This window comes from Phycodurus eques, chromosome 16 (genome assembly GCF_024500275.1).
Source record: "Phycodurus eques isolate BA_2022a chromosome 16, UOR_Pequ_1.1, whole genome shotgun sequence".
NCBI lineage: Eukaryota > Metazoa > Chordata > Actinopteri > Syngnathiformes > Syngnathidae > Phycodurus > Phycodurus eques.
In genome coordinates, this window is record NC_084540.1 from 5666231 (window position 1) to 5680960 (window position 14730).

General features: G+C 42.5%; 1 protein-coding gene across 1 annotated transcript in view; it reads left to right on the forward strand.

Annotated features, from left to right (window-relative positions):
* prkar1aa (protein kinase, cAMP-dependent, regulatory, type I, alpha (tissue specific extinguisher 1) a) overlaps positions 1-12403 on the forward strand; it is a 30594-nt gene extending 18191 nt beyond the window's left edge. Inside the window, exons 7-11 of the mRNA XM_061701278.1 lie at positions 695-853; positions 954-1014; positions 1112-1233; positions 1518-1599; positions 11534-12403. Coding sequence (XP_061557262.1) covers positions 695-853; positions 954-1014; positions 1112-1233; positions 1518-1599; positions 11534-11706 — 597 coding nt within the window. The 3' untranslated portion in view covers positions 11707-12403. The remainder of the gene's footprint in view (positions 1-694; positions 854-953; positions 1015-1111; positions 1234-1517; positions 1600-11533) is intronic.
* Positions 12404-14730: the final 2327 nt, after the last annotated feature.

Consider the following 14730-nt stretch of genomic DNA (forward strand, 5'->3'; position numbering starts at 1 on the left):
ATGCATCTGATATTTACATTTGTTTGATTAGCTTAAACATAAACATGGGGAAACTATGCAAAAATATAAGAATTTGAGAATGGGTCCAATACTTTTTCTTTGGCACTCTATAATCTATTGAGAGAGCAAGCGCAATGGATAACACAAAAATATTGTATCAACAGGATAAAAAAAATAAAGTAAAAATTGGAATAAAAATATGAACTATAGCAGGAGCGCTTAAGCAAGAGCTGTGATATAGTAGAGGATTGCTGTATCTATTACGCAATAAAAATTTGCAGGGACTCATTGTTCCGGGTCACTCGTATCTCAAGGCTAGGTATCTTAAGTGTTTACGGAAAAAAAAAAAAATGCTCCCGCTGTTCCAATACTTTTGAGGGGAGTGGATAAGTCAAAGGCATAATTGCATTTTAAGACGTTAATTTTGGTGTTGATAAGGACATTTATTGTTCACATGTATTATTCTAAAAAACAGTCACAGACAGATCGTCTGTGAAACCCACTCTCACCTATATGCTTAGTGGGGCAGTAATGCGATTTAAATATTTAGGTGTCTATAACTGGATAAAATGTTCAAAGATGCCAAAAGCAGCAGTACCATCAAGCAAGATCAAATGTAATTAAACATGTCTTTCATATGACACTTAATTGCAGTGGATTGTAGTAACTACCGACTCTGTGCATCTCATTATAGGTGTATGTGAACAAGGACTGGGTGACCAGCATTGGTGAGGGTGGCAGTTTTGGCGAGCTCGCTTTGATCTATGGGACCCCTCGAGCAGCTTCTGTCCGTGCTAGGTCCAATGTCAAGCTGTGGGGCATCGACAGAGACAGTTACAGGAGAATACTCATGGTAGGCAGTGGTTTATCACAGTGCACAGTAATAATATTAATAGCTGCATTGTCTATCTCATGCCACATCATATCAATTATGTGTTGGATTGGATTTATAGGGGAGCACACTAAGAAAGCGCAAGATGTATGAGGAGTTCCTGAGCAAAGTTTCGATTTTAGGTGAGTCCTACAAATTAGTGCATTCAAACATCAGTTGAAGTTTTTTTTTTTTTTTTTTTTTTTGCATATGCTTAATATTTCCTTACCATGTTAACAGAGTCTTTGGACAAATGGGAGCGCCTGACTGTTGCTGATGCCTTGGAGACAGTGCAGTTTGAGGATGACCAGAAAATTGTTATGCAAGGAGAGCCTGGTGACGAGTTTTTCATTATCTTGGAGGTATACACAATCTTCTCAGGCTGGATTTATACTGCATGTCCAAGTGCACAATACCTATTTAATAGGTATTGTGCCACCAGCAAATTGACAGGAAAGACCGGCGGCTATTGAAGAAATCTGCATTCATACCATACACTCTTTATATGCCATACTGTAATGATACGCTAAGAATGTTTACATTACATCAAGAGGTTTAGATTAGACAGCCCACCTTCTTTACGTCATGCATTTTCACAGTACATTTATTTGGAATGCAATTCAAGTCGACTTTTATGTGGTTTTAGGGGACAGCAGCAGTGCTGCAGAGGCGGTCGGTGGATCAGGAGTTTGTGGAAGTTGGCAGACTTGGACCATCAGATTACTTTGGTAAGTTATAGTAAAAAACATAAGAACCCTATCAGAGCCTGAAATCAGTCTTCTACAATAGAACCAGCATTACATATAATGTGGAACTATTTAGAATCTCAAATTAATTCTCGAATCTAGAATGCACGGAGTAGATTTACATCACTTTAAAACATCCCTATCCCGTCCCATCGTGTCCGAATACATTTATACAAACTTTAACACAGGGTTGGGCAATTTCATCCATCTTTCCGCTCATTCGGGATTGGGTTACGGGACCATCAGCCTAAACAGAGAGGCCCAGACGTGGGCCATTTTATCCAGCTCCCTCGGGTGTACCCGAGGTGTTCCCAGACCACCCGAGAGACCTAGTCTCCCCAGTGTGTGCTGGGTTTTCCCCAGGTATTCAGGATGTATTCTAACCAGATGCCTGAGCCACCTCATTTAGCGCGATGCTCTACTCTGAGCCCCTCGTGGATGACCAAGCTTGCCACCCTATCGCTAAGGGATCTCAGGCACCCTGCGAAGGAAACTCATTTCCGTCGCTTGTATTCGTGATCTTGTTCTTTTGGTCACGAACTATAACAAGTGACCATGGCTGAGAATAGAAACATAGATCGACCTGTAAATCGAGAGTTTACCTTATAGTCTAGATACTTTCTCACCATAACAGGCTGATGCAGTCTGGATCACTGCAGATGATGTACTGATCTCTTGCTCCTTTGTTCCTTCACTCGGCACAACGGCGCGCTACTCGTGTTTACATTTAGATGAACAAAAACAACAGCTTTCATGTATTGTAGTATTTATCTGACACTGTCTCCCCAAACGTGGATATTTCAGCCCACGTATAACTTGAGAAAACACCTTGCAGTAAATTGCAGATGTTTTGTTGTAGTTACGGCTGTGCATACACATGCACGCACACACAGCAACATCAGAATTTGCACATTCACATTTAATTTTAGTTTATTTTTTGATGTTCATGCTGTGGTTAAAAAAAAGTAGTACTATTTACTCAGTACTTGAGTAATTATTTCTTTGTGTACTTTTTACTCTTACTCAAGTAATTTCTTTGGAGGACTACTTTTTACTTTTACCTGAGTCACATTATAGTCAAGCAACAGTACTCTTACTTGAGTACAATATTTGGCTACTCTCCCAAGCGGCGAGCCTCAATTGCTACTCTTATGTTTAAGCAACATTTTTGCTCATCAGATCAGTCAGTGTCGTATTTGTTGCACTGTTGAACACACACACACTTGTTTGTGGAACACACTCGAGCAGGAGGCATCTTAAGATGCCTGGGGAGCAGTTCGGAGTATCAGTGTCTTGCTCAAGCACACCACAGCAGTGAGATGTTGCCGAATGGTCCGGTCGGGGTCTTGAACCCAGGTCCCTCACGGTGGCAGGTGATGATCTTAACCGTTGGACCACGGCTGCCCATGAATTAGGAAACGCGCCTAGAATTATCTAATTAGTAACATTACGGATGTTAATGTTAAATGTATTAAGCGACGGGATTATGTTAATGTTAGGGATTATGTCACAAGACAAAATGAACTAACACTCCAATTCAGAGATGGTCGATAAAAACAGAAAAATACTGTACTTAATATTTTCGTGGAGGAAGCATTTGGCATTAGCCTTTGAATTTGGTAACAGTGAAAAATGAAGTGAAATAGACAATGATGTTAGTCAATTCTTTTCCAGAATGAGAGTACATAAAGAGGCGGATTCTATTCATGTGGCACAGCTTGAAGCAGGCATCAGGTGCAGGTGGGGCTGGGCCTGGCTCAAATTGGAGGCCAAAACAAAAAACCAAAGAAATTAGGCAAATTAAATTTTAATCTTAAATTTGTACATCAACATGTAGTTGCGGTGTAAATAAATGGTTTTCTTCATGAAGAAAATGTGTTTATTTTGCCTTATTTTACTCTTGAGAGTCTTCCAGATTGCTTAATTTATGTTAAAATACAAAAAGAAATTATCTGCAAGGGCCCAGGGGATCCCCCCAGACCCCCTACAATGATTTTGTTTTTTTTGTCACCTTTTTATGCCTTTGGTGTTTGCATGTCTGATCTTTACAGAAACTCATATAGGATGTAACAGTGTCCTTATATTCATCCAGGCTGCCAGTTGAAGTTTCAGTTTCCTGTCTATGCAGTCTAAACGGCTTTGAAGTTCGATCTTTGCTTCATTGGTTCACTTCGTTACTGTTTTCACCATAGGCTTCGCAGATTTAAGTTTTTACCAGTATGTTGGTATTAAGTGAATTAAGCAGTGATCAGACGAGCCCAGAGCTGGACGTGGGCTAATTAACAGTGCGGTATTCCTGTTAGAGCAGGAATGTAGACACCCGTGAGTATGAAAGAGGTGAACTCGCGCAGTGAGTAGGATGGCTTACAGTTCAAAAACAGCGACTGCAAGTCTGGGCTGCAGTGTGTGCTAAGCTCCCTGACGTCGGTACACCATTTTTCGTTGATATAGGAGCATATCCCACCGCCTTTTGTTTTCCCTGATAGCTCCGTGACGCGGTCTGCCCAGTGTAGTTGGAAGCCCCAAAGCATTACAACACCATCGGGGACGCATTCACAAAGCCATGTCTCCGTGAAGCACAGGGCAGGAATGTCCGAAGTCCTTACTGGTCTTTGTGAGAAGATAAAGCTCTTCCATTTTGTTGGGTAGGGAGCGTAGACTTGCGAGATGAATCGAGGGGAGCGGCATTCTGAATCCTCTGAAATCTGACTCTCCATACAGATCCTCTAAAACATTCTGGTAGACTGTTGCGGTGACCTTGGATTTAAGAAAGCAGAGTTTACCAACACCTGCACTGGACATTGCACTCCAAATAATGACTGACTGTGGATATATCACACTGGACCTCAAGCCGCTTGGGTTCTGTTCTTCACCCGTCTTCCTCCAAACCCTTGGACCTTGATTCCCTAATGAAAGGCACACTTTACTTTGGTCAGCAAAGAGGACCTCGAAACCACTGGCCAACAGTCCAGTCCTTCGTCTCCTTAGCCCAGTTGAGACACTTCCTACGTTGGCTCAGAAGCGGTTTGACCGAGCAACCCGACAGTTGTAGCCCATCTCCCGGATGCGTCTGAATGTGGTGGTTTTTGAAGCTGTGACTCCCGCCTCATTCCACTCTTTCTGGATATCTGCTAGATTCTTGAATCTTCTCTGTTTGGTAATCCACTGAAGCCCACGGTCATCTCTTTTGCTGGTGCATCTTCTCCTGCCACATTTTGTCCTTCCACTAGGCTTTCCACTGATATGCTTGGACACAGCACTCTGAACAGCCAGCCTCCTTAGCTATGAACCTTTGTCGCTTACCCATCCTATGGAGGGTATCAATGATGGTCTTCTGGCCAGTTGTCAAGTCTGCAGTCTTCCCCAAATTGAACCCAACTGTGACAATTGAACTAAACTGAAGCGATTTAATGACACCTGGGGAAACCTGTGCAGGTCCTTTGAGTTTAGTACATGATTAGTGTGTCACACTCAGTTTAAAACATTTATGGCCTGCAAAATTTGGTCTGATTTCTTTATAGTTTTGTTGGTTTTCTGAACTGGAAGCCCAAATTATGTAAAAATAAATATTTGAAATTGTTTAAATTGTGGGCCCTATAATAGATGAAATGGAAATAAACTTCCATGATATTCACATTTTTTGGAAAGGGTCTGTACAGTATATTAACATTCTCATATATGATTCATTAATCCAGATAGAATTAATATGATTCTGAGATAAAGATGTGTTTAATTAAAGGCAACTGTCACATGACGACATATCTCACTTGCTTTGTCTATGTGGATGAGTCGTGGGAGGTAGGGCTGCACGATATTGGAAAAAAATGAGATTGCGATTTTCTTTTACCTTGTGATATATATTGCGATGTTAAAAAAATACAGGATAATGTACACATAATGTGAAATCCAGCACACATTTCTTTTCCTCTCTGGAAAAACTATGCTCAGTCGAGCACACAAATAGTCATTTGATTGAAGTCTGTCGTATTGAGCAATAGTCCAGCCAGACATGAAGGTAAAATCATCTCTTTCTATTGTATATACAGTAGAGTCATTAGCACATTCCTGACAGTATAAATTTGTTTTAATCATCTTATTTTACACCTACAATCCCCTCCTAAGGTTTTGGAACGGCAAGGTCAATTCCTTTGTTTTTGTTGTAAATTGAAGACATTTGGGTTTCAGATCAAAAGATGAATATGAAACAGAAGTTCAGAATTCCAGCTTTTATTTCATGGTATTTACATCTAGATGTGTTAAACAACAGACAGAGGACAGAGCACCTATTGTTTAAAGCCACTCACTTTTCTAGTGAGCAAAAGTATTGGAACTGACATTAAATTAACTTAAAGTGAATAACATTTAGCTGGCACGGTGGACGACTGGTTAGCACCTCTGCCTCACAGTTCTGGGCACCAGTGTTCAAATCCCAGCCCCATTTGTGTGGGGTTTGCATGTTCTCCCTGTACCTGAGTGGGTTTTCTCCGGGCACTAAGGTTTCCTCCCACATCCCAAAAACATGCGTGGTAGGTTGATTGATGACTCTAAATTGCGTGTGGGTGTGAATGTGAGTGTCAATGGTTGTTTGTTTCTACGTGCAATGCAATTGGCTGGCGACCGGTTCAGGGTGTACCCCGCCTCCCATCCGAAGATAGCTGGGATAGGCTCCCGTGACCCCAGGGAGGATAAGAGGTAAAGAGAATGGATGGATGAACAACATTTAATATTGGGAGACATAACCCTTACTTGCCCTAACTGCATCAAGCCTATGACCCATTGACTTCACCAGACTGTTACAGTCTTCATTTGAAATGCTTTTCCAGGCCTTTACTGCAGCCTCTTTCATTTCTTGTTTGTTTCAGATGGTTTCTCCCTTCAATCTCAGGAAGTAAAATGCATGCTCGATTGGGTTAAGGTCCGGTGATTTACTTGGCCAGTTTAAGACCTTCCACTTTTTCCCCCTGATGAAGTCCTTTGTTTTGATGGCAGTGCGTTTTGGGTCATTGTCCTGTTGCATGATGAAGCTTCTCCCGATTAGTTTGGATGCATTTTTCTGTACATTTCCAGAGAAAATGATTTTGTAGACTTGAGAATTCATTCTGCTGCTTCCATCCTGAGTTACATCATCATCGATGACTAGTCAGAATCAGAATCATCTTTATTTGCCAAGTATGTCCAAAAAACACACAAGGAATTTGTCTCCGGTAGTTGGAGGCGGTCTCGTACGACAACAGACAGTCAATTGGCAGAGAACACTTTTGAGACATAAAGACATTGACAAAAAACAGTCACTGAGCAATAAAGGGTTAATAGTTATCTGGTAATGCCGGTACATTTTTTTTTTGACAATTGTGCAAAAGATGCAGAGTCCTCTAGCACTAATATTGCAATAGTCCAGTGCAATGACCATTGTGCAAAGGGCGCCGAGACTTCAATGAGTTTATGCAGTTTAAAGTGACGAGTAGCGCGATAATCTGGGACAATGTTGGTTGTACATATGTTGCAGATACTCCTCAATCAGTGTGCAAATGGAGCAGATGCTACTCTAGCATGAGTGGCCAGTATCGGTCAAGAACAGAAATGCAAATAGTGCAGCGTGGCGAGACTACTACAGTGAGTGCACAAGTAATATATAATTGGCCCCACAGAAATGTGACAACTGAACTCAAGTCAAAAAATTGCCAACATGGAATTGTAGGTTCGGTGTTTAAGAAGTTGATCGAAAGAGGGAAGAAGCTGTTGGAATGTCTGCTAGTTCTAGTTTGCATTGATCGGTAGCGCCTACCTGAGAGAAGGAGCTGGAAGAGCTGATGACCGGGATGTGGATGGTCCGAGAGGATTTTGCACGCTCTTGTCTTAGTTCTGGCAGCGTGCAAGTCCTCAATGGTGGGTAGGGGGGTACCGACAATCCTTTCAGCAGTTTTGATTGTCCGTTGCAGTCGGAGTTTGTCCTTTTTTGTAGCAGCACCAAACCAGACTGTGATGGAAGAACACAGGACTGATTCGACGACCGCTGTGTAGAACTGCCTCAGCAGCTGCCGTGGCAGGCCGTGCTTTCTCAGAAGCCGCAGGAAGTACATCCTCTGCTGGGCCTTCTTGAGGACGGAGTTGATGTTTTTCGCCCACTTCAGGTCCTGAGAGACTGTAATTCCCAGGAACTTGAAGGTCTCGACGGTTGACACGAGGCAGCTGGACAACGTGAGGGGCAGCTGTGGCGAAGGATGCCTCCTGAAGTCCACGATCATCTTTACGGTCTTGAGCGTGTTCAGCTCCAGGTTGTGTCGGCCGCACCACAGCTCCAGCCGCTCCACTTCCTGTCGATATGCAGACTCGTCACCGTCCTTGATGAGGCAGATGACAGTGGTGTCATCTGCAAACTTGAGGAGTTTGACAGCCGGGTGCGCTGAGGTGCAGTCGTTTGTGTAGAGAGAGAAGAGCAGCGGAGAGAGGACACAACCTTGGGGCGCCACAGTGCTGATGCTGTGTGTGGATGAGGTGGTCTCTCCCAACCTCACCTTCTGTGTCCTGCCTGTCTGGAAGCTGTAAATCCACTGGCAGATGGCTGGTGAGACACTGAGCTGGAGAACCTTGGATGAAAGGAGTTCAGGGATGATGGTGTTGAACGCTGAGCTGAAGTCCACGAACGGGGATCCTCGCCTAGGTACCTGCACTGTCGAGGTGTTCAGGTTTTCTTGGTGACTGGAATGATGGTGGAGTTTTTTAAACAGGATGGTACTTCGCGCAGTTCCAGAGATCTATTGAAGAGCTGAGTGAAGACTGGCGCGAGCTGGTCCGCGCAGACTTTGAGGCAGGATGGGGACACATGGTCTGGGCCTGCCGCCTTGTTAATCTTTTGTTGTTTGAAGATACGTCTAACATCCTGTTCGTGGTTGGTAAATGCAGAAGTCGGAGGTGTGATTGTGGTCGGGGGTGCGGCCGGGTTGGTGTGGGGTGTGAAAGTGTCCTTTTCAAATCTGCAGTAGAAGGTATTCAAGTCGTTGGCTAGTGTGCTATTGTTCTCAGCTTGGTGGGATCGTCGCTTGTAATTCGCAAGCCCGTTCCAGAAGTAGCCATGCAAGCCCAAGCCATGACATTATCTCCACCATGCTTCACAGATAGGTTTGTGTATGTTGGATCATAAGAAAATCCTTTCTTTCTCCATACTTTGGCCTTTCCCTAACTTTGGTAGAGGTTAATCTTGCCATCAGGCCATAAAACATTTTTCCAAAACGTTTGTGGCTCAATCTGTACTACTTTGCAAAATCCAATCCGGCCTTCTGATTCTTTTTGACGATGAGTGGTTTGCATCTTGTGGTATTGCCTGTATATTTATTCTCTCAAAGTCTTTTTCAAACAGTCGATTGTGATACCTTCACCTCTGCACTGTGGAGAATGGCCGTGATGTCACTGACTGTTGTCTTTGGGTGTTTCTTCACAGCTCTCACAATGTTTCTGTCATCAACTGCTGTTAATACCCTTGGCCGACCTAACCAAAGTGAACTTAAAATGTTGTTTTTAAATGGTGATTTAATTTATTGAGGGGGAAAAAAACGTCAAAGTTACCTAAAGGTAATTGCCCCCTAATCCTAATAACTGATGGGCCATCCTCAGCAGCAACAACTAAAATCAAGCGTTTTCTATAAGTGGCAATGAGTCTTTCACATCTCAGTGGAGATATATTGGCCCACTTTTCCTTGCAGAATTGTTTGAATTCAGTAATAAATTGAGGGTTTTCGAGCATGAACCTTTTTGAGGTCATGCCGCTGCATTTCAATGGGATTCAGGTCTGGACTTAGACTAGGCCACTCCAAAACCTTCGTTTTTGTTGTTGTTTTTTTTTAGCCATTGAAAAGTTGACTCGCTGGTGTGTTTTGGATCGTTATCCTGCTGCAGAACCCAAATGCCCTTCCGCTTGAGGTCACAAACTGTGAACATTGTCCAACAGGATTTTCTGTTAAAGAATTCATGGTTCCATCAATCACAGCAAGTTGTCCAGGTCCTGAACGAGGAAACAGCCCAAGAAAATTACACTCCCACTACCATGTTTAACAGTTCTTATGATGTTCTTTTTCTGAAATGCTGTGCTACATTTACCCCAGATGTAACAAGACACACACCTTCCAAAAGGCTCAACTTTCCTCTCTTCAGTCCATACATTATTCTCCCAAAGGTCTTGGGAATCATTAAGATTTTTTTGCCAAAAGTAAGACTGGTCTTTATGTTCTTTTTGGTCAGCAGTGGTTTTCGCCTTGGAACCCTGCCATGAATGCCATTTTTGCCTAGTCTCTTACTTATTGTTGTGTCATTAACACTCACGTAAACTGAGGCAAGGGAGGCTTGCAGTTCTTTAGCAGTTGGCCTGAGTTCCTTTTGTGGCCTCCTGGATTAGTTACTGCTGTTCTCTTGGCGTACTCCTTGTAGGCCGGCCTCTCCTGGGAAGGTTCACCAATGTTCCATGTTTTCTCCATCTGAGGATAATGGCTCTCCCTATGGTTAGCGGGAATCGTAAAGCTTTAGAAATGTCTTTTGTCAGCCTTTCCAGACTGATAGATGTCAATTACTTTAGCTCTCAACTCTTCTGGAATTTCTTTGGATTGTGTCATTTTGTTGCAGCTTTTTTAGATCTTTTCTTTGACTTGTTTTCGTCGGGACAGATTCTATTTAAGTGATTTCTTGATTGAACAGGTCTGGAGGGTTGGGTGTGAGCAGTGAAAATTAACCAGAAATTGTGATTAGCCACAATTAATTAATGATTTAACAAGGGGGGTAATTACTTTTTCCACACAGGGCCAGGGAACTTCCAATAGTTTTTTGTTTTCCTTAATAAATGAAAACACCATTTAAAAACAGCATTTTATGTTCACTTGTGTTATATTTGTCTGATATTTACATTTGTTTGATGGTCTTACACATTAAAGTGGGGAAACTATGCAAACATAAGAATTTGAGAAGGGGGCCAATACTTTTTCACGGCACTGTCTATTGTGTTTTAAAATAATACAGAACTATATTTATAATTTCATTTGTAACTGTAGCTAAAACAGGAATGACGGGACAGCAACATTGGCTTCACTACCAGCCGCTAGTGAGCTGTAACTGGCTAGCTGTCGTCATTCATCTGCCACGATTTGTTGGGATAGATTTTTCACAATTTTATCCAATACATCAGCCACGGTCACAGTCTATCATGACATCCGTGCAGCTCCCCACGGCAATAGGACGCCTAGTTCTGCGGAGATCATCGTCTCGGGGGAGAGTACGGCTCCATGACCTACATGTGGCACATAAACGATGGCGGCAACTGCGCATAAGCAGTAAGTCAAAATGATGCCAGAAATAATGCCACCTCTGAGCCCCTTCCTTTTTGCAATAGTGATGGATAGGCTGACAGATGAGGTTAGACTTTAATTCCTATGATTCTGACCATGATGTTCGAAGGTGACATTGTGATCTGCAGTGAAAGCAGGGAGCAGGTGGAAGAACATTTAGAAAGGTGGAGGCATGCGCTGGAAAGAAGTGGAATGAAGATTAGCCGCAGTAAAACAGAATATATGTGCATTAATGAGAGAGGTGGAGGGGTAAGAGTGAGGCTACAGGGAGAAGAGATAGCAAGGGTGGAAGACTTTAAATACAGGCACGGGGGAGAACAAACTCCACACAGGCGAGGCTGGAAATGAACTCAGGTCTGTGAGGCAGATGTACTAACCAGTCGGTTACCTGTGCTGCCATCAAAGAAAATGCTACTGGTAATTTGAAATCATAGGATAAGTACAAATACAGTTTTGGTAGGATTTTTAATTTTCAAAACTTGATGATCATACTGTGTTGATACATTTTTGGACACTCTTTATTTAAAGTTGCATAACAAAACAACACTTTAGATACCGGTGTTAAAATGTGTATATCTTATTTTCAGGTGAGATTGCCCTACTGATGAACCGGCCTCGTGCCGCCACTGTTGTTGCATGTGGACCCCTCAAGTGTGTCAAACTGGATCGGCCACGGTTTGAGAGAGTCCTTGGCCCCTGCTCAGACATCCTAAAGAGAAACATCCAGCAGTACAACAGCTTTGTTTCCCTCTCTGTCTGAGCCTCCTTCCTCTTGTGTCAGATACACCGACAGAGGTCTGGTTCATTTTGTATTTTACCTCTCTTTCCAATGTACTTGGAACTGCCTTGTTACAAAAAGATTTACTACTACTTGGTACTTGGGATACCGTTCATAGCTTTGCAGGAGTTGCTCTAAATTATTATTTTATATATAGTATTGCTATGGGCAGAAACCTCACTTCTCCTAAACCAGCATTTTTTAGGAAACAAAACAATTGCATGTTTGTTAAGCCACATTAGCACATCAAGTTTTTTTTTTTATATAGCCCTTAATCACAAAACATAAAGGGTTATAAAGGAACCTCACAAGCCTACAGTTACAGAGTTCACCATCCAATGGTCTAATGAAAATTTCCTAAAACCTGTTTTGGAAAAAAGAAGGAACCTTGAGAAGGGAAATCAGAAGAAATAAAAGCTATTCAATGTTAGTTTGAATGTTAAAAATTGCTCATAAAATCTAAAGCAAAATGTTAAAGCATATCTCGGGACAAACTGTTCTAGGATTGAGATAGGATGAAATAATCGGCTTCATTGTTGTGTTGGAATTTGATGTTAAATATTATTAACACACTTGGAAACACTGCTTGCAAAGCCAGAAAAAACATACGAGGCCTGGCAACTCAAGTATGTTATTGTGTTTTTATTATTGGTGTTTATTAAAAGATGTGATAGTTTCATATTGCTGATTGTTTTTTTTCTTTTTTCTTTTCCTTTTTTTTTTTATTTTTTATTTTATTTTATTTCTTAAAAAGAAGTGGTGAATGGCAATTCTTAAGTGTGTGCTACTTTTGCCTGCATTTCTACCTAGGCCCTAGAGCAACCATACAGCATTAATCTTAATCAAGATCCAATTGATGTCTATGCCCTACGTGATTTTAGGAGTTTTAATTCATTCAGTGCTGTTTTCTTTCTTAATTTCAGGTTTTTTTCTGCAACATTTTATTTAAATTCACATTTAATGTGTTTGAGTTGTTTTTAAACATTGCATGTATTAGTTTTCATTGTTACATTCCCCTTTTCATTATTTCACTTGTTTTGAATAGCAGTGAATAGCGAATTAATTAAAACAATTTAATCTTAGTATATTTTGAAGCGTATGTTACTTTCTGTATGTCAGATTTTCTGAAGATATATTTCGATATTATATCCTCCTCCATGTGTATTATTTTAAATTTGATGTACAAAACATACACATCAAAGGTTAAATCCTGACTCACCAAATCAACCGTTGGCTAAGGACTTCCTGGTACAGGGAGTACGACAAACAAACAAGAGGTGGTAATTGGGCTTTGCATGATCAGGATTTTTGGGGCTGATGTGTGTGTGTGTGTGTGTGTGTGTATATATATATATATATATATATATGTGTGTGTGTATATAAATATATATAATATATATATATTATATATATAATATATATATAATATATATATATATATATGTGTGTGTGTGTGTGTGTGTGTGTGTGTGTGTGTGTGTGTGTGTGTGTGTGTGTGTGTGTGTGTGTGTGGGAGGGTCAATGATCGCTTCCACCTTAAATGGCCCGTTGAAGCGTGGACCCAACTATTTGTGGCCCCAGCCAACATTAGGTCCCTAGAGAAAAGCCAAACCATCTGGCTTGGATTTTACTGGGGCAGCGGAATCCTGCGACAATCAGCCAACTGTTGTTTGCGAGCCGCTGTCCTGGAGAGTGCTGCACTGATATCCCGCCAAACACGGTGAGCTCGCCGGAGGTGAAGATGGACCGACGGGATGGAGACATCTGTGTCCTGGAAGGGTAACACCAGCGGCTGATAGCCGTAAGCAGTCTTACAAGGTGACATACCTGTGGCCAAGCTGACAATGGAGTTGGGTGCGTACCCCACCCAGTGGAGGTGATAGGACCAGGATGACGGGTGCTGGTGGCAGACGCATCTGAGAGCAGCTCCCAGGTCCTGATTAACCCACTCGGTCCAGCCATTACACTGAGGGTGGTATCCGGATGAAAGACTTGCTGTGGCTCCCATTGCATTGCAGAATGCCCTCCACACCTGGGAAACGAACTGGGGACCTCTGTTGGACACCAACTGAGATAGGATGCCATGAATCTGGAAGATGTGGACCACGAGCAGGTTAGCCGTTTACAAGGATGAAGGCAACTTAAGAGGGATGAAATTACCCATCTTGGAGAATTGGTCAATAACACTGAGCACAACTGGAACTGTGTTTCCTCAGGACATGAGAAGACCAGTGATGAAGTCCAGCGCATTACAAGAGCATGGACGGGAAGATATGGGCAATGAGTGTAGCAGACCAGCAGGTGAACGGCATTTTTCCGGGTGCAGACCGAGCAGGCAAGACAAACTGCCGAGTGTCCTTGTTAATCCTCGGCCACCAGAACTTCTGGGAAATAAGGAAACGTGTGGTTAACTCCAGGATAGCAAGCGATCCTGGATTCATGTCCCCATTGCAAAACCACCGTCCTTAGTTCTAGTGGTACAGACAGCTTGCCTTGAGGGCAACCATCCGGCACACAAATGTCTCTCAAGGTGTTAGTCACCCTTTTTTCCACCTCTCACTGGAGCGCACCCACCACTCAAGCCACAGGAACGATAGTCTCAGGGCTGGGTTCCTCCTCTGCAGGGCTGAAAATCCTAGCCTGGCTTCATATTACAAGAACCAGGGCGGTAAATAATGGTGAAACTAAACCGGGTCAGGAACAGAGCCTAGGGTGCCTGGCTCGGATGTAGGAGAATTTTTGCTGTCAGTAAACACCTCTAATGTATCTGCTGTGCCCTCCAGCAAGTGCCTTCATTCCTGTAGAGCCAGAAAGATGGCGAGCAGCTCTCTATTACCAATTTCATAGTTTTGTTCTGCAAGAATGAAGTGAGGCGAGAAGGCGCAGGGGTAAACCTTCTGGTTGGCTGCAGAAGACTGGGAGAGAACCGCCCCCCACTTCTGAATCTGAGGCATCCACTTCTGCAATGAAAGGTAGATTTGGATCAAGATGAATAAGGACAGCTTC